Raw genomic sequence first — 24,795 nt, forward strand, 5'->3', positions numbered from 1 at the left:
TCAAGTGTATTCATATATAAACTCACATGCACGTGGGCACATACACCATCCATAATAATGACAGGCTACCGCTAACACCAAAAATGTAGTCTACACAAAGCCTCATTTCAATCTCCCAGTTAATCCCTAACTTAATCTCAGAGTCAAGCCTCTACAATAAATAAAACTATCCCCATGGAGAAGAGGACTATCTAAGAGAAAGGGAGACAACTGGCCTCGCCTTGTAAAGAATCTAAATTTCTAATAAGAGGAGGCAGAGAGACAGACTATGTATCTATGACTGGGGAGAGAGCTGACAAAGACCAAGTATCCATGATGAACGAGGAGGAGACAGCATAGATTATGTATTTACAAAATGAATGCGACGTAAATACAGTCAAGGTGGCCAGAGAGTATTTCTTACCTGAGTATCCAAAGGAAATACTGGAGATGGGGCTCAGGTAGATGCCTTTGCCATAGGCTGCTCCATGCAGCTTGCAGGGAAACACCAGGATGAGCAATATGAGCCTGGGCCCTCCCATGGCTGTATATTAGGCAGCCACAAGGCTTATCCAGCCCTCTGTCCCTCCAATTACCTTCTCACTCATTCAGATAACACTAGGAACCTACTCTTGAAAAGCTGATTGGCTGAAAAGTGGCTGCAGATTAACCCCTTTGTCCTACTAGATATTGATGTCTTTGAAAGTGAGGAGTGGCAGCGCCACTGAGTCAGTCCCTCAGAATCCATACTCCTGTCCCCAGGCCTTGGCACATATGCAGATTCCAAAAAAGGAACTATAGAACAGGTAGCCAAGAGGAGGGACAATATGCATTCCTTGGAGGCTCACAGGCCAAAGAAACAAGTCTTTCATATCAATTCTCTGAATTGACTGAATGACAGTCACATAAATTAAAAAGCTTTGTCTAACAGGTTAATTCATCACAGTGGCTGCAGTTAGCAATTCATATTCCTGCCTATTACTACAATCCCGTTCCCGAAACCACCAAAAAATACAGCCTGGGGTCAATGATACAACAGCCACATTCATTCTATACAAACAATTTCAACCTCTTTCCTAGGGAAGCCCCACAACAGGCTAGATTTGAGGATGCTGAGGCAAAAACAGCTGAGTACTCTAGAGCAGCCTTCCCCAAAACTGAGTGGGGCAGGGAGGGGGTGTGGAGAGAAAGGGAAAGGGGCACAGCCTCACCTGCAGTTTGGTGTAGGATGCATTGACCAGCCCATTGCGCAGGATCGAATGCCAGTTCTCAATGTGGGACCCACTGTAAGGCAGGGTAGAAGACATGTGTCCTCACAGTATGAGGTTCCCAGAAGCACTTCTAAGACTGCCACTCCCACCCATCCTCACCCACACAGGACATGATGATAGACACAGATACACCTAGTGATGGACACGCACATGGATACAGTCACAGGCATGCAAGATATGTGTGTGTGGCTAACCCTCCATCTTAATTTCCAGTCCCATCCTTTTTTCTGTGCTTCAGGTAGTCCCATCCTAAATCCCCAAATGCTGGTTCAGCATTTTGTCTATTTTCCTGATATTTCAAAGTTAAGTAGATGCATCTCACACTCAACAAATTATCACTGATCCCAAATACGGCTGCCAGTCCTGATTTGACATCTATTTTAAGAAAAGGGCACCACTACGCCCTTCTTAATCTCTCTCTCACTTTCTCTCCCCTCCCACAATTCGGCATAAATCACTGATTTCCTTCCAAGTAGCTTTCAGATCTATCTCCTCTGATCTGTTCCTTCAACCACATCTTTTTATATGTAAATGTCATTTTTCTTCAACTATAACATAAGTAGCTTGAGAGTAAAGACCATATCATATGTATCTTTTTACCTTCTACAGCACCTACCATAATAATAATAAATATTTGACTGATCAGTTAGTGGACATAGGTAACACACACTCATATACCTCAAGTGAAGTTGCCCTCCCATCCCCCTGAATTATTTGTTGTCCTCCCCACCCCCACTCCCAGTCCCCACCCTCCTCACTGGAAGGCAAAGGTGCTGCCATAGAGCTTCTTGGCGGTCCGGAACCGAGCCTCCTTGGCAGGAGGGCTGCTCAGCAGGAGGAACTGGTGTGAGGTGTGCATGAACTTCAGCTGCTGCCCAGGGTGGGGGTCGGGTCAGGAAAACAGAGCAGAAATGGAGATCAGGGAGGGAAGGGTTGGGGCCAGGGAGCAAATCAGGCTTGCACTGACCCCAAATAAAGAGATTATGCTTAGGTCCAAAGACTACTGTTGATGGACAGAGCCAATGAAACAAGTCTAGGACCAATGTGGTTAGCTGGTTTGGGGCCCCTCTCTGCCCCTCACCAGAAATTTCAAGAGTTTAGAAGAATAGTCACTTACCCTGCTGAGAGGTAGTTTGACAATGTGTGACCTGTTGCTAGAGATGATCCTAGCATAAAACAGAAAAAAAAGGAATGGAAAGAATGAATGTTTGGCCAGACCATCCAGAACAAAGCAGCAGCCTTGCTGAACCCCTGGGAGAACAAGCAAGGATTCCAGGGCTGTCTGCCTTGTGTGAAATGTTCAGATCACTATCTGGGTACTCCTGGGGTGGTAATGCTCGTGTAGAAAAATGTAAAAGGGAAGCTACCGACCAGAGACCAGCTAGTTACTGGGTAAACGATGGACGAAAGACAGGGATGAAAGGGAGACTGCTACATCTAGGAAGAGAAAAGGATAATACAAAAGGAAGAGTACATAAGATCAGCTACAAAAAAAAAAAAAAAAATCAGAAAGCAGGGATCTGTATTAGCAGGGTGACAACTTGTACTTGGGATTTAGAGACATACAACTGGGGCTCAAGAGCCATCCCATCTGAGCTCAGAGGAAGCCTTCAGGGCTCTTGAGGATGGGGAGGAATGGAAAGAAAGTTACTGTTTGGGCTGGAGAAAAAAACAGAAGAAACTACAACAATCTTCCTGAGGATTCAAGGACAAATTGGGCTGTGTGTCGGCTGAACTCAGAGCACAGGAGAGAACAAAGGCATAAAACAGTGAGGGCTCAGCAAGGCAATGTTATCTCATGTAGCGGATACAGTTTGGTTCTTTGGGCTTCACCCATTTACTTGTGATGCCATCCTGGATAGTCTATGCCTGATCACTCCTCATGCTATGTGGGAGCATGCTGCATTGAGAAAGTACTGATGTCAAAAGCTGACGAGGAAAAGAGGGGAAAGCTATGTCAGGAAAACAACAGAAATCAAGATCAGGGAAGGAGGGCAGGAGGTGGAGGGCAGTAGAAATGTTCAGGATCTTTGTTAGAAAGGAATAATAATAGTGCCTCAAGGCTCTGGACAGTGTACAACAACAGGGAAGGCCTTGAGACGGGGAAAGGGAGTAGAAGAGGGAGACAGACTTCTCTGGATGCACAGAAAACTGAGCTTTAACAGTACTAATGCTTACATACAGAGGATACTTAAAAACCTACTGGGAAACAACACCTAAAGAGAACCCGAAACATGATGTCAGAATCTGTGAGTTCTTAGTAGGCTCTGAGTTCTTTTCAGGGCAGTATATCAATAAAACCCCAAGAAAAAGCAGCCAGAACATCTATAACCTCAGGGACGATGCTAAAACTGCCTCTAAAAGAAGGTGTAGGTTCCATGTCTAATATACACCCCCACACCTCCCTTCCAATCCCCGAAGGATGAACCATTCTATCCATACTACTTACCACTGCAAGAGAGGATGGGCCAAGGGATCCAGCTTGTCCATCTGCTTCTTGATTTCTAGATATGAGCCCTGTAAGACAGAGGCCATAAAGTTACCTCCCAGGAGAGGTGGGGCCCTCCCACTTACAACAGACTGACTATCAGGGCCCAGGGCAAGGTAGGCACCGTAGGCCACAGAGAGGCAAGCGGAGATGGGGTTCCCACCCTCAAGGAGCCCAGTCAGATTGAGAAGACTCATAAATAAATATGAAAATGACTGAAAATGCTTACAAAACAACATGCAGGTGGGTCTCCCTCATTTTATGCAATTCCTACAACCCTAAAAAGTTGACTTTAAATCAAAAATAAATAAAATCAATGTCCCAAAAAGATCAGGCTAAGGAATCCTGTGGTAAAACTTTACATAAAGCAGAGTCCTTCTGACAAATCATCCCTCCTAGGTATATCTTATGTGTTAATCTGAACTGTGATAATATAGGATTTGCTGAGAAGAGGCCCACCTGTAAATGTGAGTACAAATGAATGTCTATTCATGCAGAGATTGCAGACGAGGGGTGGGGAAGTCTGGTGAGGGGCAGCCTTGAGTCAAAGGATGGTCACTGCTCCATGTGGCTGCCCCACCCCTAGAAGGACAGAAGATGTAGGCCCCTGGGGCTAGTTCCTTACGTCCAAGCCCCCTCCTCACCCTCCCAACCCTGGGCAAAAGTCTTTCACTCACTTCTCTAATTCCCTAAGAATTATGGGGAAAACATTAAATATGAACAACTTGTGAAGGAATTGGCAGCAAAGGTAAAGGTTGAGAGAGACATCAGGAGTGAGAAAGAGGAATAACAGAGAACAAGGATTGGGAAGGCTGAAGAGGGAAGACTAAAGAAAATACAGTGAGGAATCTGAGTAGCATTTCTAAATCTTCACTCCATTCCCATGGATTCCAAGCACAACAGGGCACTTAAGCAGGACAGGCAGAGGGCAGAATACCTGGGTCATCTCCCGGATGGACATCACACTATCCAGAGCTTTCTGAAGTCGCTCATAATTCTTCTTCTGTGGGGAATCAATAGGAAGAGAAGACCCAGATGAAGAAAAGTAGAGGTGAGTAAGATGTAATGAAAAGGGAGGGCCAGATGTACAAAAGAAGTCTAGGCCCCAGGGAAATAGCATGTCATGGAAAGAACACAGATTGAATGTCAGACAGTTCTGGAATCACCTGCTAGTTCTCTTTTACCAGCTAGAAGTAATAGGGGAAGTTACTTAACCTCTTAGAACCTCGTATCCCTGTATGTTAATGAAGATAAAAATTCCCACTACACTCTCAGAGATGTTCTGAGGACTAAATAACATATGTAAAGAACCTATATAGTGCCTGATACATAGCAAGAAGGGTAATAGTGAGGCACTCTGCTGGGTACTTGTGATGGTTAATTTTTTTTTTTAAGATTTTATTTATTTGACAGAGAGGGAACACAAGCAGGGAGAGGGAGAAGCAGGCTTCCCGCTGAGCAGGGAGCCTAACTTGGGGCTCGATCCCAGGACCCTGGGATCATGACCTGAGCCAAAGGCAGACACTTAACGACTAAGCCACCCAGGCGCCCCTTGTGATGGTTAATTTTGTCAGTGGTTAATCAAGTTGATCTAACTGGGTCATGGAGTACCTGAACATTTTGTCATGCATTACTCTTGGTGTGTCTGTGAGGGTGTTTCTAGATGAGATTAACCTTGGAATCAGCAGACTAAGTAAAGCAGATTGCCTGCCCTCATTTGGATGGGCCTCACACAATCAGTTGAAGGTCTGAGGAGAACAAAAAGGCCAAGGAAGAGGGAACTCTCCCTGCCTGACTGCTGAAGCTAGGACACTCACTGGTCTTTTCCTACCTTTGGACTGGAATTGAAAAATCTGCTCTTTTTGGATCTCAAGACTGCCAGCTTTTGGATTGGAATTTACACCACTGGCTCTCCTGGGTCATCAGCTTGCCAACTGCAGATCCTGGGACTTCTCAGCCTTCATAACTACACGAGCCACTTCCTTCTAATAAATCTTTTTCTATATATATCTCCTACTGGTTCTGTTTCTCTGGAGAACCCTAATACAGTACTTTACATATATTATCTCTCATTTTTATAACAACCTGCAAGATAGGTATTATCCCCTTTTTACAGATAAGGAAATCAAGGTTCAGAAAGGTTAAGCAACTTTTCTTACACCATTCAGCCATGGAAGAGTAGAACCAACCTCAAATGGAATCCAGGTCTGTCTGGTTCCAAAGTCGATATTCTTCACTAGTAAAACCCAATAATGTTAATTCTTCTCTCCTCCTTCTAACAAACTCAGTTAGTTAAAACAGCTAAAGCTTGGGGTTTAAGAGTTCCCAACAACCAAGTGTTCCATTCCTTCTGTCCCGCATTCCAAGCTATTATATACACTAGAACGACAGCCCACAGACTCCCACTATCTCTTATCATTTCTATTCCTTAGCCCTGACTTTCTTCCCAAGCAACGATACCTTGGGGTTAAAGGCCAGAGTCTTGGGATCAGTGGGGTCCACCACAGACGGATAAGGCTCAAAGATGATGCTCTTTCTAGGGGACTCCAAAGCTGCCCTACACATGGCCACCAACAGATCCACCACCTTAGGAGAAAAGAAAGAGGGCAGAAGCTAAAGGATCTCCCAGAGCTGGGAGTCACATAGTATCCAGCATAGGTCCACCTTTTGGAGGCTCTCAGCACTTCTCTCTGCTGTTCTTTTTAAAAAGCAAATATGCTTATGGTTTCATTAGAAAATACAGGCTGCTTATAAAAATTCAAGTAACATTGAATTAAAAAGTGACTAAAGAAAAGATAAAAATCATCCCCCACCCCCAAACAAATCTCACACATCACAGGTACTACTGTTAAGTCTGATGTCTATCCTTTCAGATTATTCTTCCTATGGAACTAGTTATTTTATTAAATAGGCAACTGAAAAAAAAACTACACTACACTTACTGTTGCATTATCTTTTTTATATATAATGTTCTACCCATAAGTAATAGCTGTATAGTATTTCCACTGTAAGGACATGCCATGGTATCTTTAACAGAACCCCAGAGATGGAATTATATCCATGTTTTTTTTTTCACTATTACAAACAAGAGTATCTTGAACATTCTTACACATGTAAGCATTTCTGGAGGTTAAATTGCAAGGAGTGAAACTGCTAGGTTGCCTGGCCTTTCTTGATGCCAGTTCTCCAGCAGCTTTTCCCTCTCCCATACCTCTGCTCCAGTGGCGACCTCCTCTGCAGCTCCGGACATGACTCCCAGAGTGTAGAAGGAGAAAACACACAGCTCACGAGTACAGACGGCTGGCTGGATGGACATATTAAACAGACAGTAGTGGCACAGGGTGTGCAGTAAGAAGGTGTTATAGAGAGGACAAATCTGACCTCAGACAACTCTAGAATGAGGTAGGAATTTGGGGCCCTCTACATCATAAGAAAACTACAAATTAGTCTTAATTAAAACGCCTTATGTGTAAGTTTGAGAGAGAATGCTATCTTCTCTATGAAGCCTTCCATGACTTCCCTAGGTAGTTAGATGTTCTCTGTTGTGAGTTTCCACAACACTGCTCGTGTCTCCTCTCCATACTTATAGTGCAGTGTCTGTCCACCTACCTAGACTTGGGAGTCCTTGAGAACACCATTATATGCAATCATCTTGATCAATACCTGATCCCTATTTTTAAATACTGGGTGGGGGTTATAACTTCAAAAATGTTCATATATCCTCATCTTTCCAAACAGGACTGCTGAGATTTGTTTTCTGAGAAAAACAATTATTTCTAGAGTCTCAGGGAGTATGGACAGAATTCTACCTTTACCATAGACCTAGGAAGAAAGGCGAGATGAGGAGTGAAGGCGCCTTGGCTAAGGGTCCAAGGGAAGAGGGTCACAAATTAGGGCATGTACCTTGAGCATGGACCCATTCTGGAAGACATGCTGCTCATCACACACCACACAGTACTCATTCAACGTTGGAATCCTCTGTTCTGCATACTTCATGATCTTAGGAGAGAAGAGATTGTATCAAGTCCTTTGGAAGTACAGGCACAGGTAAGGGAAATTATTTAAGCTTCTTTCCAGCTACTCTCCCTACTCCCAGCCCTGTGCCTAAGGCAGAATCTATTTTTGGGCCCTGCGCTTAGTTAAACTGATGGCCCAACTCTAGAGCTGCAACTATATATTACAGTAAACACAGGAACAGCCATGGCAGAAGACCTGAGTTAAAATCCTACCCCCCTCTACCACTTGATAACATATATAACTTTGGGCAAATCAGTTAACCTGAGCCTTGTTTCTTCATTTATAAAGTGGGTATTATTAACCCCACAGAGGAATGGAGATTAATGAGATAATTTCATGAAGGTGCCCCTTCATGGTAGTATTTTATAAACATTAACAGGTACTACCCAAACTATTAACCTTAGTTGTGGTAATTACAGATTGTCCCTCTGAGATAGGTGAATATTCAGTCCATGATTACATGGTAGGAGGCCTGAGAAGCCATTTCAACTACCCAGAACAATCAGCCTGTCCACTCGTCAAAAGCATAGACACAATTCTGTTGGGAAGAGAGCACAAATCCAGAGCCATTTGGCAATACCCTAAAAAAAAATTGTTTTAACTTAACATATAGTGTTTTATTAGTTTCAGGGGTAGAATTTAGTGATTTATCAGTTGCATATAACAGCCAGTGCTCATTACTAAAGAATTTTTTAAAACGTCCTGTCTAGGGCACCTGGGTGGCTCAGCCGTTAAGCATCTGCCTTCGGCTCAGGTCATGATCCCGGGGTCCTGGGATTGAGCCCCGCATCGGGCTCCCTGCTCCGCGGGAAGCCTGTTTCTCCCTCTCCCACTCCCCCTGCTTGTTCCTGCTCTCACTATGTCTCTCTCTGTCAAATAAATAAATAAAATCTTTAAAAAAATAAATTAATTAAAAAAAAAGTAAAACGTCCTGTCTAGGGGCACCTGGCTGGCTCAGTCAGTGGAACACACAACTTTCAATCTCAGAGTCATGAGCTCATCAAGCCCCACACTGGTGTAGAGCTTACTTAAAAACAAAAACAAAACCTAAAAAAAAAACAACAATAACAAAATAAGACCACACTCTGTCTTTTTTTTTTTTTTTTAAAGATTTTATTTATTTATTTGACAGAGAGAGACACAGCGAGAGAGGGAACACAAGCAGGGGGAGTGTGAAAGGGAGAAGCAGGCCTCCCGCAGAGCAGGGAGCCCAATGCGGGGCTCGATCCCAGGACCCTGGGATCATGACCTGAGCCGAAGGCAGACACCCAACGACTGAGCCACTCAGGCGCCCCAAACCACACTCTGTCTTACCATGACTCTTTCTATCAGGTACCAGGTTTTGTATGAATCAAGTTGTTCCCATTTCACATACTTTTGGGCTGGTAAAGGGACATGCAAGGGCTTTTATTCACTCAGATGTACTGAATGCCCACTATGTACCCAGTTTGGTGAATGGTTTCCTTGATTATGCAATAACATAAAAGATTGTCTTCTCAAACCCTCAACACCAACAAGGGAGGTGTGGCATGTATACAAACTAATTACAACTCAAAGCATATGGTATGTGACACACAGGTGCCATACAAAACAACAAGCATCTTAAGAGTTCAATGAGAGAAGAGATCACTCCAACCTAGTATGATTGGAGTAATGGAGAAGAATTTTATGATACAGATAGCATTGAGCCTTGACTGCAAAAGGCAGATATGGGGAGGAAGGCCAGAGGAGGGAATGATGGGAACAAAAATAATAGAGATGCAAAAATCAAAGAAAGCATGTCCAGGGAATAAAGAGATATGAAAAAGAAATAACCCAGTAGTAGCTGAGCAGTGAAAGCGGTATAGGGAAAACTGAAGACCACTTGAGTGAGGATGTTGGGGATCATAAGGAAATCAGTGTCAATCCCTCTCATATCTGGACACCAATGCACTTAAAATTTGTTGTGCATCATTTGGCACTTGATCAGACATGATCTGTTAGCGTCTTCCCAATAATGCCATAAGCTTCTTGAGGATGGGAACTATGCCTTCTTTTCTCCTATCCACACAATGCTTAGTACAGTTCTAAGAGCAGAGCAACTCAGGAAATATCTGTTAACTGACTGAGGAGCTGGGAGATGTTAGGGGAACAGATGAGTCAGGTAACAGGGGAAAGGCTTAGGAATGAAGCTTTGAACTCAATTACCTGGACAAGGAATCCATATTCCAGAGTGGGGATGTTCTTGCAGTGACCACTGACCTGATGAGAGTAGAAAGAGAGACATCATGAGCCTCCTATGAAGCTGGTGCCTAGAAAGACCTCACACTCATCACCTAGGATTCTCCAGAAATAGCTACGCCCTACCTCCAATTAGCCTAAATAATCCCAAACCTGTAGAGAAGACCTTTAGACATTTTTGCCAAAGGTTCCTACCTTCTTCAAGGTAGGCGGATAGGTTAATACAGCAGCTGATGACCAAGTCCTAACCACAACCTAATAAAATCATACATGACATCTTGGGATGCCCAAGCTCAGACTCCCTGCCTCATGGCCTAGTATCAGAGAAGCTTGCCAGACAGTTATGTTTTCAGCTATTAAAAAATGTGCTCCATTCTACCCATTCATGGTACATGTCCAAGTTTGATTTAGGATGCCTGAAAAACCATACTCCCACCTCATGTTGAGAAGCTATACTCCCACATTTCCATTCCCACCCTCCTGACACCCAAGTCAAACCCTCCCCAGCCCATGTACCAAAGGAGAGGTCCGTGCTGGGGGAGGGAGGCCCATGTGCTGGGGGCACAGGAGACCTGCCTGGGGACTGGGAGGGTAGCCAAACACCTCCACTTTGGGGTTCTTCATGGTGCAGGAGATGGAACGGTTCATGAGGCGCCCAACTCGAAGCTCTGGTACACCCAGTTTGCCTTTCAGCATGGAGTCCTGTATGATAGGGAAACTGGGAGATCTGGAGAGAGAGCAAAGAGAAGTGATGAAACTACGGATTCAGAATGAGCCCTAGAAGAACACTGGAGAGGGGCACCTGGGTGGCTCAGTCATTAAGCGTTTGCCTTCGGCTCAGGTCACAATCCCAGGGTCCTGGGATCGAGCCCCATATCGGGCTCCCTGCTCCACGGGAAGCCTGCTTCTCCCTCTCCCACTCCCCCTGCTGGTGTTCCCTCTCTCACTGTATCTCTCTCTGTCAAATAAATAAATAAAAACCTTTAATTAAAAAAAACAAAACACTGGAGATAAGTGTGTCCTAGGCCAGGATGGGTGAAGTGACTTAAGCCAAAGAAGAACTCCTACCTGAGGCAAGTTCCATTGGATCTTAAACACTTTTAAAACAAGTAGATCACAAACCTGAATTGATTCTTATGTCATTATTTGTGTGTTCTTCAGATTGGAACACGGAGAACAGGCAGAGGCAAAGTCTCAGTCAATCTCTATGGCATCTAGGCCAGGTATGGAATGATCCCTTGGACAGGATGCCTGTTTCATTTACTCTGTGTGTGTGTGTGTGTGTGTGTGTGTGGTGTTTATATACATATGATTACGTGCTAAATACTGTACTAAGCAAGAAGCAGTTGCAACCCAAAGAGCCTAATGTCTGTCAATAATAGTGCCTGGGAAGCTACAAATCTGGGTTTATATTAGCCTTTGGGCAAGTCAGAGGCCCCAGGGGGACAAAATGTAGGCCTGGGGACAGAGAACAACAATATTTATTTCTAAAACCTAGATAATAAATCAGTGCACCCTCTCATGAGAACAAGGAGTTGATGACTATTCTCAGATTCTGCCTTCTTAGGAGAGGGAGTAATAGATGAGGTTCAAAAAAAGAAAAGATGGAAAAAATTAGCATACAATTCTTCAAATACATACCATGAGCTAGGTATTGTGTTTTACATAAAGGACAAGGTATGAATACTGGTGTCAGAAGTACAAGGATAAAGACACCAAGGGGACAGGACGGTGTGGGTGGTGTTAACAGTTAAAGGTGCAGAATTTAGAGGACCTTAGGAGAGGGCAAAATAGATAACTTTAGGTAATCAAGAAAGTGGGGTGGAAGCTCAGACAAGACCACGGTCATTAGAGATGATCTGCTCCTAGGGGAGCACTTACTTGGGGATGGGTGAGAAGATGCTGAGGCCAGCTCGGAACTTCTTGATGGTACCACTTGCCTTGAACCAACTGTGCCTCTTTTCCTGCTGGGTCTTCAAGAAATCGTTGCTGAGATGCTTCCATTGTTGGGAAGTGAACATACCCAGGATCCTAAGGAATCAAAGAGAACAGGCTTACAAAAACTCAGGCAGGGGAATAGGTCAAGGAATAAACTATGAAAAGCAATTAACCTAAAATTCAGACCCAGGGGCTGTAAAGCTAGTTGTGGTGGGGAAGTGTGTCTAAAGATCCCCTGATAATGACCTTAGCACATGGAAATCTACTGTCCTAAAGTACCTCTTTACCTGAGGGGTAAATATCCACTCCCATTACCTGGTCTAATGGACCAGAACAATTCTGAGATGATTTGCCTTTAATGGAAGATCTCAAAGGTGAGCCTTCAATGGCCATGAACCTGGGAATATACTGCCAAGAATGACTATACTGACAGTGGAACAGAAGTAGTGGGATGGAATTGAGTACCACCCTCTACTTTGTAAATAGTGAAAGAGTAGGGACATGAGGGGTACTGACTTGCTAGGCAAAAAATTATATCCCCAAACTTATGGCTTCCAACTTGAGCTGGGCCCTCAGCTAGTCCTGTCAATTCTTTCACTTGTCTTTGATCAGTCCTCTCTGGCATTACTCTAAGCTATTATTCTAAATCCTTACCGCCTTCTCTAAGCTTTTAACTTCACCTACAGCTGATAGCCTCTTCCTTCTTAACAGAAAATTGAAGCCATCGTTACCAGCTCCCTTAATTTTCCAACCCTACTAAAAAATCTATTTCCATTTCCACTCTACCTTGATTCCTCCATTCACAGGAGACAAGGTGACCCTTCTATTAATTCCCCTATTTGTTCTCTAGATCTCAGCCCCTTCTTGCCTCTTTAGGGACGTTGATCCATCAATCATCCCCCTTTCCTGTCAGTTCCTTTCCCAAAGTCTACAAAAAGTTCCGGTTTCCTCTGCGTTGGTGGTATAGTGGTGAGCATAGCTGCCTTCCAAAAAGTTTCGGTTTCTGCACCTCAGTCTAGTTACATCTCCTTCTTCCCTTCCTATCCTCATCCAAGTATCTCAGTCCACACTTACTGTTTCTACTTCATTGCTAACCACTCACTGTAGTCCAGTTTCTACCTTCACCACTCCACTATGGTTGCTCTTACCTTGATGCTAAATCCAACAAAAACTCTTAAGTTCTCCTCTTACTTATCCTTTATCCTTTCTGGCATTTTGCCCTCCTTGTAGAAACTCTCCCCCTTGCCTTCTGTGACACCATTCGCTTCCTATTCTTAACTTCTTTGACCTACCTTCAGTGTTCTTTTTCTGCCCACCCTGCTGCTTTTCTTGGGTATTTTGTCTGAATGTCAAAGGGTGTTTTGCCCTTGATCCTATTTTCTTTTTATCATGTTTTCCCTTAGCAATCTCATACTCTACACTGGTTGTAATCTCCACCCATTCAGTGAATATATTTTCAACCCTAACTTCTGTGACATATCTATGTACTGAGTGCCTCCACCTGAATATCCCAAGGTTTTTTTGTTTTTGTTTTTGTTTTTTAAGTAGGCTCCATCCCCAGCATGGAGCCCAATGTGGGGCTTAAACTCACCACCCTGAGATCAAGACCTGTGCCAAGATTGAACACTTAACTGACTGAGCCACCCAGGCAACAACCCCCCCAAGGTTATCTTTAAACAATATGTTTAAAATGGAACTAATTATCTATCCTTATCCCATAAACCTGCTCTTCTTCTTATATCCCTATTTAATTTGGTGTTTTATAATTTACCCATCTAGGCTGGAAACCTAAGCGTAATTTTCCACTATTCCTTGGTTTTTATGACCACATACAACATATCCAAATCAGTCTTCAAGTCTTACTGATTTTATACTCCACAAATTTCTCTAGTTTATCTTTCATCTCTATTCTCACCCACATTAACACTATGGCTCAGGCCCTCATCATCTCATGTCTGGACTTCTACAAATGCCTCCTACTAAACTAGTTCTGGTCTCTTGTCTCACCCCCTCCTACCTAGTTTACACAGCACTACCAGAATCATTTCTCTAAAACGAAGTCTGACCACGTCCTTTCTTTGCTTAAAACCCTTCAATGCTCCCGCTGCCTACAAGATAAAAGCCCAAGATCCTCTCTGATTTGGACCCCTTCCTACTTCTCTGGCTTCAGTTCCTACCACTCACCCCCTGTATTTTACTAGCAATATTTAACTACGTGAGCTTCCTACACAGAGGCTGCTTCACCTGACTGTGTCCTTGCAAATGTTATTCACTCTCAGAGTCTGTCTGCATGGGCAACTCTTATCCATCCTTGAAAACATGAATCATCTCCCTTTCATTCATTCACTCATAGCCCTCCACCCACCACCAGACTGAGTCACCCCTTCCTCTATATTGTTTTGTTTTTTTAATTTTTATTTATTTGACAGAGAGAGAGCACAAGCAGGGGGAGTGGCAGGCAGAGGGAGAACCAGACTCCCCACTGAGCAAGGAGCCCAATGCGGGACTCGATCCCAGGACCCTGGGATCATGACCTGAGCCAAAGGCAGACGCTTCACCAATTGAGCCACCCAGGTGTCCCTCTCTATAGTCTTTTTAAACCTTACATGTTCACTTGTATTAGAACATGTGTCCACTGGACTCTATATTCACTGAGGATAGAATCTATATAATTCATTTCTCTTTGTACACCAAATATTAGCAAGACACTCAACACATTCCATAAACTAAAACTGTCTGAGCTCCTAAAGCCCCACTCTGAGAAAATCACAAGAGAAAATACGAAGAGCATGACCCTAATTCTAGGGTTGTACCTATCCTTAAATGGTAAGTACTAATAAGCCCCACCTCACCTCCAGGAAGTCTCAAGGCCAGACACCCCAGAACCAGAGGGTCTCCCACCTAACCATAAATTTGGCTTTCCCAATTTATTTAGTCTTTCTTGGGCACATCTCAGAAAGATATTTTTGGGAGGAAACATTCCACCCAAAGGTCTGCCTGTCCATCCATATGTCTATCTCTTCCCCTCATATGTCCATAACCAGAAAGATCAAAGTTCTTACTTTTTCAACTGAAGACCCAGCCCAAACCCTTCCTTATTCGATGGCTGGAAAACCTCAATTGATGGTTCTGCAAAGAGAAGAAAAAGCTCCTAGTATGTCCATGTCTCTATTTTCCTGGTAGTCCAAAGCCCCGGTTCAGTGAAAGAGCTTCCTCAGATTCTAAGAGTACTCTAACCAATAGTGATGGAGAAGCAAGCATCTGAGGCAGAGGGCGGATTCTGGGAGCTTTCTGACCAATTCCAAATCACTTCAGCTTCTATGAGGAGGTCGAGGGGAACGGAAAGAATAAATAGTATCTGGGGACCAGAGAAAACAATTTCATTAACCAAGAAGGCCTTCATGGGATGGCTAGCAGGTGACAGGAAATGAATGAATAGCCCCTACCAATGGCCTGCAAATTATACCCAAATTATTCCTAGCTTTTCTCTGGCACAGTTAACCTAGGACTTTGGACTAGACCACAACTGAAGCACCTACATACCCAAAGTCACTGCCTTTACCTGGTCCATCGAGGTACTGGGAGAGAGAAAATCGCAGCCTCAACACAATAGGTTCTGTTCGGAGGACTTTCCAGGCTGTAGCGACTTCCTCCTAAAAGAGTAAGGGAAACAGGTTCCAGTTTAGCACAGAGAGGAATGGACTTGGAAGTTTTCCCTATATGACACACACATGCACATGACAGTACACACCACTGTCTGCTGATGGTCTAGGAAAGACAAGGATGAAGAATATGTGCTCCAAATACAGCACTCAGGAAAGACTCCTGGCCTACATGACAAAATCCACAAGTCCAGCTAGACATGTTGTTGGCAGGTACTAGCACCACTTACATCGAGGAAGCTGATGTTGATGTGGAGGTCAATGTCCACGTCATCGATAGTTCCATATTCTCTGCAGAGATACAGGGGAGACTCATTAAGGGAGAAAGAAGGGAACAGAGACTGAGGTGGAGGGAAAACTGAGCCTGGGGCCATGGGAGAGGGAAAGCGGAAGGTAGCTCTGTATCTAGACTTAGCTACAGCCTCAAGCCACTTACACGATCAGGGCTTCCTCCAGGCCAGAAGCCCTTTTGACCTCGAAGGTCAAACTATCAGCTTAGAGGGATTCTAGGATGAGAGGAAACTTCTAAGAAAAGTGGCTATATTTCTTTCATCACTGCTCTCAGCTAAGCTTAAGTATTCTGAGCAACTCCCACTATCACTAAGCTCCTAATTTATCCAGGTCCACAGACCCCCTATCATGCCATAAGAAGAAAAAAACCTCTAGCCTCCCACAGCTCAGAAAGAAGTGGCTTGCTCCTGAAGTGGAGTCCCACCTGATGGATACAGAGTTCTCACTGTAGATCTCCTTCACGGCTTCAATGTCTGCATCAAGCTGTGGGTGTCGATACAGGTCAGCTGCACAGCTCCCCTGAGTCAGCAGCAAAAACAGTGGGGAGGTTTGGAGGGAAGGGAGAGATACAAAATAAAAAGAACATGAACAAACACCAGGAACAAGAAAATCAAACGGCAGTAGTACAGATAAGCAAAAGGCAGCTTCTGTGAAGGGGCTCTTGATGGTGACCCTAGCCACCCACCACTGGCACACAAGTCTCCCACCATCTCCACTCTATGAACTTTCAGTGGGCCAAATGCAGGCCTTGCTCAAGAAGTACACAGCCTTAAGTCTACAGCTTTGCCTCTGACCCTGACCAGGGATACTTAGGTATCCCTTCCATGAGAACTCAGGACAGGCTGAAGAGCACAGAATTTAACTCAGATGGTTCTGTGTGAAGAGTCCAACATTCCTCCTCAGGATTGTGCCCTGGGTAGTGATAGTACGAAGCAATCACTGGCAGGGTAATCTTTTAAAAATTTGACCCTAATGAATGAAATGACACCCACTAACTAGTGAAGGAAGAGTCAAAAACTAATTATTTCCAACCAGGAACACATGGGTAGCTTTCACATACAAAGAATGTAGTTTACTCTGAGAAAGGTAGGAGTCCCAGGCAAGAGCAAGGATATGAGATCAGCTCTTGCAAGACAGTGCTCAGACCACACCAACACTGCATTGTATCCTCACCTTATCTCTGCTCCAGAATAATCTCTCACTACTTGTTGTATTCAGAGAAGCACACATTCAGACTATCCAATATGGGTTTTAGGGGCTGTAATCTCACCTGAACTCCATAGAGAAATTCCTCTGATTCATTATCTCCCTCCGAATCATCATCATTCCAGAACTGGCCTTTGATGTCCTAGTGATGAGAAATAAGGATACAACCTTTGTTGGATCCCTATCATCCCATGGAATGGAGTGGGGTGATAGGAAACAGATTCCCACAAAGAACGGGAGGCCCCTTGGGACAGAATAACTGAGGCCCTATTCCCTTTACTCCCTTCATCTCACCATTTGGGAACACCTGTCTCTTCCTGGATCTGGTCATATCCATGGCCTACCTCTGACTTCTGAGGGATGGAAGATAGGGAATTTTGGCCTTCTTGAGGGTAGGTATGATGATTGAGGCTCTGGCAGCCAGTGGGGGAGGGATGCAGACTTCAACATCAATGTTGATTCCTAGGCATATCTAGATCCTAGTGCAGGCTGGCCTCTTCTAGGATCATTACTGCAAAGCAGCTACACACATAGCTAAGCTCTCTTATCACTCCCTTTCTGTCCCTTATTTAACTCTCTCCTTCCTTCCCAAAAAAATCTACCTGTACACACCCCAAGTAATACAGTCTCCATGCTCCTTCTTCCTTTAACTTCAGATAACCAACTCTACCTTTCAAAAGGGTGGAAGGGAAAATACCAGGAAAAGATGAGGTTTGCACTTTGTCCCATCTATCCCCTGGATGATCAGTTGGAGAGATGGGTAGTCAGTTCTCACCATTGGGTCAGTGGGTCACACACACTCCCAGGTCAGTGCTAGGCAGCACCCCTCCATACCACCAGCTGAACACAGGCCAATGGGATGGGCATTTAGGAGGCCACAGAGGGAGACAAGGGAAGGGGTGATGTCAGGGGCTGACTGGAGATCTGCTGGGGATGTCAGGCTCTGCTGTGGTGGTGGTAACAAGTCACTGTCCTGTGGAAAGTAGACAACAATTGGTTTCATCACCACTTAACAGCTAGATGGTATTTACACAAGCACACGTTTATGGATACACTTTTATTAGACATATGACAGACACCTGCACATAGAGACATACTTGCATGCATGTACACACACTTGTACACATAGTTCTTTAAAGATAATGAACTGTGAAAGCACTATACAAACATAAGACACTACTGTTCCATTTGAGCTCAAGAGTTGGATTAGAGCAAGTCCCTGCTTTAGATCATAATGCTGTATCAACCCCTGAAGGCAAAAGTGATGGTAGCAGGACCAGATGATATGCTACTTTGCCTAGTCAGTTCATTTAGGAACATTCTTCACAGTACCAACCCTCATCAGAATCAGATTCTTTTGGGAATCTTTACCCCTAGTTATTTACTCAAATTGAATCATCATGTCTTACTAAATATCAGTATCACTGGAAGCCTTTATATGACAATCATAGCTAACTTAAAAAGTCCTCAACAACACTGAACATCCCCTGGTATACATGGTCTGAGTTGTCATGGCCAAAATAATACCCTGGACTCATCTCGGAACCTACTCCCCAAATAAAAATGCAATAATGATCCCGATAAATAGTCAGAAAAACACTAACCCCTAGCCATTTCACAAAATTAAGAACAACTATCCAGGCCTTCCTGGCTCTGCACATATCTGTCTCACCCACTCCAACCTAAACAGAAGCGTTCTTGGTCTCTAATATGGTTCTACTGAACCTTTGGTTTATAGATCAGAGTGGGGTCTATGGATCTGCAACATCAGCATCACCTGGGAACTTATTTAAAATGTAAATTTTCAGACCCCTACTAAGACCTACTGAATTAGAAACTCCAGAGATGGGGGTCCAGTAATCTGTGCTTTAATAAGCCCTCCAAGTTATGCTGAGGCATGATAAAATTTGAGAACCGGGCGCCTGGGTGGCTCAGTCGGTTAAGCGACTGCCTTTGGCTCAGGTCATGATCCCAGGGTCCTGGGATCGAGTCCCGCATCGGGCTCCCGGCTCAGCAGGAAGCCTGCTTCTCCCTCTGCCGCTCCCCCTGCTTGTGTTCCTGCTCTCGCTGTCTCTGTCTCTGTCAAATAAATAAATAAAAAAAAAAATCTTAAAAAAAAAAAAATAAAAAAAAATAAAAAATTGGAGAACCACTGTTCTAAATCCTTGTGTGCTCCAAGGACCTGTGGTCTATTCCCCAGATAACCAACTTAAGCCTGGCAACTGACCCAGGATGGGGACATACGGCACAATGCCAAGGCAAACACCATAGCTGTCCTCGAACTGATAGCAGTGCCTGACTCATCAAAAACAACATGCAAAGGGAAACTGCAACTGAAGTTCTTAGAGATGAAATGGCCTGATAGCTGAGATTTACTTGTAAATACTACTCCACCCCAAAGGGGGTTGGGGGGGAATGAAATAAATACGGCAAATATCAATGATCAACCTGAGTGATGGGTTCATGAGAGTTTCTCATACTCTTGTGTATAGTTGGAAAATTCCCTAACAAGTTAAAAAAAAATCATAGGCTACTCCTTCACTTTTTCAGGGGCCCTAAAAAGTCAACTCTAAGTGTGAACAGGAAAATTATCCCTGAAACTCCACAACCGCCTACTTGCCGTTCTTCAAACATATCAACTATACTCCCACCACAAAGCCTTTGTCCCTGCTGTTGCCTCTTCTTGGAATGCTTTTCAGATATCCATATGGCGTGCTCCTTACTTTCAGATTTCTGCTCAGAGGTCATCTTGACCATCCTCTATAAAACAGCAAAACCTCAACACACTCACGCTAGCACTTTCTATCCCCCTTACCTGCTTTTACAGTTTTCCACAGCACCATGCTCTGACATACAAAATGTTTGTTTTATTTATCTTCCAGCAGAATATAAGCTTTGTGGTGGCAGAGGCTTTGACTCTTTACGGTCTGTTGTCAGTACCTCAACTCATACTTATTGAATGAATAGATGAATGAATGAACTGTCTGCTAGATACCTAAACCAAAAGGGAGATACACAGAAGAACCTAATTGTGTCTACACATAGACAAAATCATACAAAAATGATTTTAAAAAGCAAGACTCCATTCACCTTAAAGAGCAGCTGAGAACCAAAATTATGAAGATCTGAGGGCTGAGCTGGGTTTGTGAGATTTGAAAATAAACAGTCAGATGCTGATCTGGATGATCACAGAGGAGTAAAGAGGGAGGCACTAATGTCCAGCTTGGGCTCTCGGGCTGGGTGGTAAGACGTTGGCAGCGTAGGCCAGAAGTACCAACTTTCTCAAGGTCTTTGTCACCGTAGAAGTCAAGAAAAACTAAGCCTCTCTCCAAGGGCTGTTGCTGCTTGGTTTCTGCTGTTACCACAAGGAGAAAAAGGCAGTTTAGAGGGAATTTTTCTCGTCCAGGGAAGAAACAATTCAGAGACCACCATCTTTTCCAAACCAGGCTGTTTCAGTGAAAGGGACTCCCATCTTCTACTCTCAATGCCCATTCCCCTGGAGGTATCGAATGGGTTTAAAGAGTGGGAAAAGGGAAGTGGTGGGTCATGAAATTCACAGAATCACAGACATCTGAAAGAGGAGTAAGCCTAAAAGATCATCTCAGTGCTTTCACGTTATACATACAATACCCAGGTGTAGGAAGGCCAAGCAAGTTGCTTAGCATCAGTATAGTGGAACTGGGACTTAAGCAACATTTGACAGGTCCTAATTACATCCAATTTTCTTGTAATGTGGTTATAACTAATTAAAGGAGTTGTTTAATGAATTAAGCAAGAAAGACCTATCTGATTTATCTAAATGAGGTGAAGGAGGGAACCTTTCAAGAGAAGCTGAGCCAAGTATACACTGTGTGAAGAGTACCCAAACAAGGGTGTTCAGCTCGGTGTTAAGTCTGATGATGGCAGCTAAGACAGAAGGCTTTACGGATTTGTATGGGAACAGGCCAGATGTAAATAAGCCTCAAGTCCGGATCACAAAAGTCCTTCCCCAGGTCCACCGGCACTTCTCGGTCTGACAACTTTTCATCTAGCCAAAAAAGCCTCCGATCCCAACGTTTAACTCTGGGTTTGACTCCCAGCTTTGTAGTCCCGGGAAAGGGGGTTATTCCGCTCTACACCGAGTGCTCCTTTCTCAGAAAGACTAAGCCACTGAACAAAGAGTGCGGGGGAGAACCCACGGAGGGGAGATTCTCAAAGGCTGGCGCTAAATCCGGTATACCCGGTAGAGGGAGAAAACGAAGTTAGCCCCCCAAACACTGGCTGCCATCCGCGCTTCCAGGGCAGGCCCTGAGGCCTCCCTGGGGGGGAGCAGTCATAGCTCTTCTCCGGTTTCCTCCGGAGACCCCCAACTCCTGCCTCCCGGGGAAGAAGCTCTGTGCCCGATCGGTGTTGCCAGCCGCCCGGCCTTGAGCGAAGCCCGTCAAACCTAGGAGCGCCCCTCAGAACCACCCGGTCCGAGCCCCTCACTTCATCCACCCCAGCCGAGGCGGGGCGGGCCCCGCACCCTTCCCGTGGCCCGGCAGCCCCGACCCGTTCCCGTGGCGGCCGCCCCACAGGCCGCCCTCGCGAGTACTCACGGCGACCCCGGGCCGCGTGCGGCCGCCGCTGAGGGGACGAGCGGCCCGGGACGCCCCGCGGGGGCGGAGCGGCAGGCCAAGGGGCGGGGGCCGGGCCGGGCGGGCGAGGTCGCGCTCCCCCACGACTCGTCGTTCCGTCACGGGCGCGCAGAGCCACTCTGCGCACGCTCGCGCGGCAACACCGTCGTCACGTGACGGGCTTCTGACCAATCGCCATGCGGCCTGTTTCTGGGCGCGCCACCCCCCGGTACGCCAGGCTTCCGACGCTTGCGCGGTTCGCGCCGGTTGGGAGGGGGCCGTGGGTTGGGGCGGGTGAGTGGAAAAACGAGGGGCTCTGGGGGTACTCGGAGAGCCTTCTGAAAAACGCTGTCGGCACTTGGCGCCCCGTGCGGTTGGGAGGAATGAGCAGGGAAGACCGTCCCCGCTGGCTTTCCACGTTGGAGGACGGGACACAGGTAGAGATTGAGAGGGGCTTCCTGAGACCCCGCGGACTCCAAAAATCTCTGGTTTGCAATGGGGGAGTCAAAGACCTCGGGGTCTTGCTCCCCTGGTAGCTGTGGCGTGCCGGAAGGCATTCTTTCTATTCAAACAATCTGGGTTCAGAGCTTGGTTTCAGCACTTACTTCAGCCTCAAAGCATGGGACTTTCACTTTCTGAGTCTTAGTTTTGTCATCTGTAAAGTGGGGGCAATAATACCTTTTAATGGGGTTGTTGTGGTGAGGATGAAATAAAATAATAGCTTGAACCTTATGAAATTGTCGTTTTATAGGCTATAAAGAGTCAAATACCTGCAATATCATACGGTTCAACATAATACATATAAGAATCTGCGACTAGGAAGTAGTCCATAAATGGAAGCTATAATTGTGGCTATTATGATTATTAATCTCAGACATGGCCAGATCTCCTTTCATCCTTAGAATTCGGTGTCAGGGCTCCCATATGCCCCTCTTTTCCATCAGCACTAATGGGGAAAGGCTTATCTTAGATCTACTCTCTTTCCTCGCTCCCTCTTTTTTTTTTTTTCTTAAGATTTTATTTATTTATTTGACCGAGAGAGAGACAACGAGAGAGAGAACACAAGCAGGGGGAGTGGGAGAGGGAGAACCAGGCTTCCCGCTGAGCAGGGAGCCCGATGCGGGGCTCGATCCCAGGACCCTGGGATCATGACCTGAGCCGAAGACAGACGCTTAACGACTGAGCCACCCAGGCGCCCCACCTCGCTCCCTCTTGTTAGCTGGATACAGCACGCTCAAGAAAGGCTTTGCCCTGAGTAATATAGGCATGCCATATCTATCCCTCCTGAGCAGCCTTGCAGTAAGGATTTTCCTGGTGATGTTTTTTACGTTTAGATATCCTCAGCATCTCCTGATTCCCTCCTTTTGATGCCCCCTGCCCCAGTCTTTTCACCTTGCTCTCAGCCTGGACCACAACACTGTCTTAGTATCAGTTTGTTACACCCATTGCTCATAATAACTGAAAAAAGCGAGTGATATAAAATAACAGGATTTATGGCCTTAGTCTCAGAGTGTAGAAGTTCAGAGTAGTTGGGGAAGGAGTTGATTCTGTTCCCTAAAACAATTCCCTAGCAAGGGCCCCATAACAGCTTTTAAAAGCCATACATGCCTGGCAGTGTTTGAACACAAGCACTTTGGGTAAGCAGAAGGAGTCTGTCCCCATGAGTAAAATGTCGAAATCCAGTATTTCACAACCTTCCAGGATTTCCCCTCTTCACCACCTCCCATCTCATGCCACCAGCTCTTCTACTCATTATGAATCCCATGAATCTCGACTGCCTCATGGTTTATAATTATCTTCCTGGCTTCACTTCTTTTCCTATCCAGTCCAGATCCTATGGTCAGTTACTTTTATCACATTTTTGTTAATATGCTTGCCCTTAAAATCGCAATCTTGGGTCATTTCAGCCATTTACCTCCTTTCCTCTCCCATCCTAAACCAAGATAAGGGAAATCACCCAATCCTGCAGAACTGCGCTTGTGAATGGACACCATTTGAGCTAGTCCAGCCCATAAACCCTATTCTTTGGAAATTATATTTTCTATACTCGCCCTCCAGATCCGTGGGCCCCAGGGCCTTGTTTGTTTTGTGTGACCCCTGGCACTGTGGCTGCAGTTTTTTGAACTGTGAGTGGATTCCTAATCCAAGCTGTGCTAAGTAAATGTTCTCTCCTGGGAATTTTGGATTAGGGATGAGAGAATATGATTCTGGGACTGAACTGGTTTCCTGAACAGAAGAGAAAAAAACCCAGGAGTTATGGTGCATCTACCTCCCAGCTACTATGAGGAGTGAGAGATGGAGAAAGACTACCTGCAGGGAGAGAATGAACCATCTAGAGGCAGAGACCAGAAATGGCGGGATTGGTCTCTGGTTCCTAAAAGAGTCCCAGAGGGGCACTTGGGTGGCTCAGTCAGGCTTTTTCTCTCTCTAATAAATAAATACAATATTTAATAAAAAATAATAAAATAAAAAAATAAAAGCTTCCCAGGCCCTTTGTGAGGCCCTCTGACCTTGGGGTCTCTGAGTCACATTTATCTAGGATAAATCTTTTAAGCTAACTTAACTTGTACCCAGTGCAGAGCTACTGCAAATTCAGTCTCTTCAGTTGGGTCCATACTGTACTCAGCAATCCTTATACATGGCAGCTTCTGCCACCATCCCCATTCTGCTTCACAGAGAAAATGAAGGCAAGTGGGAAGAAACTGTCTTAGTTTCTAGTCCCCTCCAAGCATCTGAATCTCTCCCACCCTTTCTTTCTCAGAGAAGAGAGGTCTCCCTTCAAATCCAAGGTTAATCCTCTCACTGTGATGTGTATTTCATTCCCTTTTGTCTCTTCAGGAACTTTGCTCCACACTTATGCCTCTCCTTCATGAATATTCAACTTTTCACTTCCCCCTACTTTTTGATCTCAGCACATAAACTTGATCAAATGGCCCAACCTAAAAAAAAATCCACTTTGAATCCCACACGCTACTGACTGTTGCACATTTTCTTGCCTTCAACAAGCTTCTAGGGAGTAGTGTGACTCTCCATCTCCACTTCCTCACCTCCCATGCACTCTTTAAATCTAGTGCTTAAATCTAGTGACCTCTTCCCAAAATCTCTACTGAAAATACTTTCACTGAAGT

The 24,795-nt window shown here is 45.0% G+C and overlaps 1 protein-coding gene across 12 annotated transcripts in view; it reads right to left on the minus strand.

Moving 5' to 3' along the window:
- Positions 1-21,530, minus strand: part of LOC118003398 (protein mono-ADP-ribosyltransferase PARP6) — a 62,342-nt gene extending 40,812 nt beyond the window's left edge. For 2 of the 12 annotated variants that reach the window (XM_034994401.1, XM_034994400.1), the window contains exons 1-19: positions 20,163-20,710; positions 17,848-18,045; positions 17,137-17,214; positions 16,291-16,385; positions 15,806-15,866; positions 15,476-15,566; positions 14,976-15,042; positions 11,857-12,006; positions 10,492-10,702; positions 9,943-9,996; positions 7,642-7,737; positions 6,950-7,042; positions 6,199-6,324; positions 4,676-4,741; positions 3,700-3,767; positions 2,368-2,416; positions 2,009-2,121; positions 1,191-1,263; positions 404-473 (exon numbers count right to left, since the gene is read on the minus strand). In XM_034994401.1, coding sequence (XP_034850292.1) covers positions 404-473; positions 1,191-1,263; positions 2,009-2,121; positions 2,368-2,416; positions 3,700-3,767; positions 4,676-4,741; positions 6,199-6,324; positions 6,950-7,042; positions 7,642-7,737; positions 9,943-9,996; positions 10,492-10,702; positions 11,857-12,006; positions 14,976-15,042; positions 15,476-15,566; positions 15,806-15,866; positions 16,291-16,385; positions 17,137-17,214; positions 17,848-17,850 — 1,564 coding nt within the window. In that variant the 5' untranslated portion in view covers positions 17,851-18,045; positions 20,163-20,710. Of the gene's footprint in view, positions 1-403; positions 474-1,190; positions 1,264-2,008; positions 2,122-2,367; positions 2,417-3,699; positions 3,768-4,675; positions 4,742-6,198; positions 6,325-6,949; positions 7,043-7,641; positions 7,738-9,942; positions 9,997-10,491; positions 10,703-11,856; positions 12,007-14,975; positions 15,043-15,475; positions 15,567-15,664; positions 15,867-16,290; positions 16,386-17,136; positions 17,215-17,847; positions 18,046-19,887; positions 20,047-20,162 lie in introns of those variants that run through there. The other 10 variants (XM_034994405.1, XM_034994404.1, XM_034994403.1 and 7 more) reach the window with 10 other exon arrangements.
- Between the last annotated feature and the right edge of the window lie 3,265 nt (positions 21,531-24,795).

This window comes from Mirounga leonina, unplaced genomic scaffold (assembly GCF_011800145.1).
Source record: "Mirounga leonina isolate KUSES-001 unplaced genomic scaffold, KU_Mleo_1.0 Mir_91, whole genome shotgun sequence".
Classification (NCBI taxonomy): domain Eukaryota; kingdom Metazoa; phylum Chordata; class Mammalia; order Carnivora; family Phocidae; genus Mirounga; species Mirounga leonina.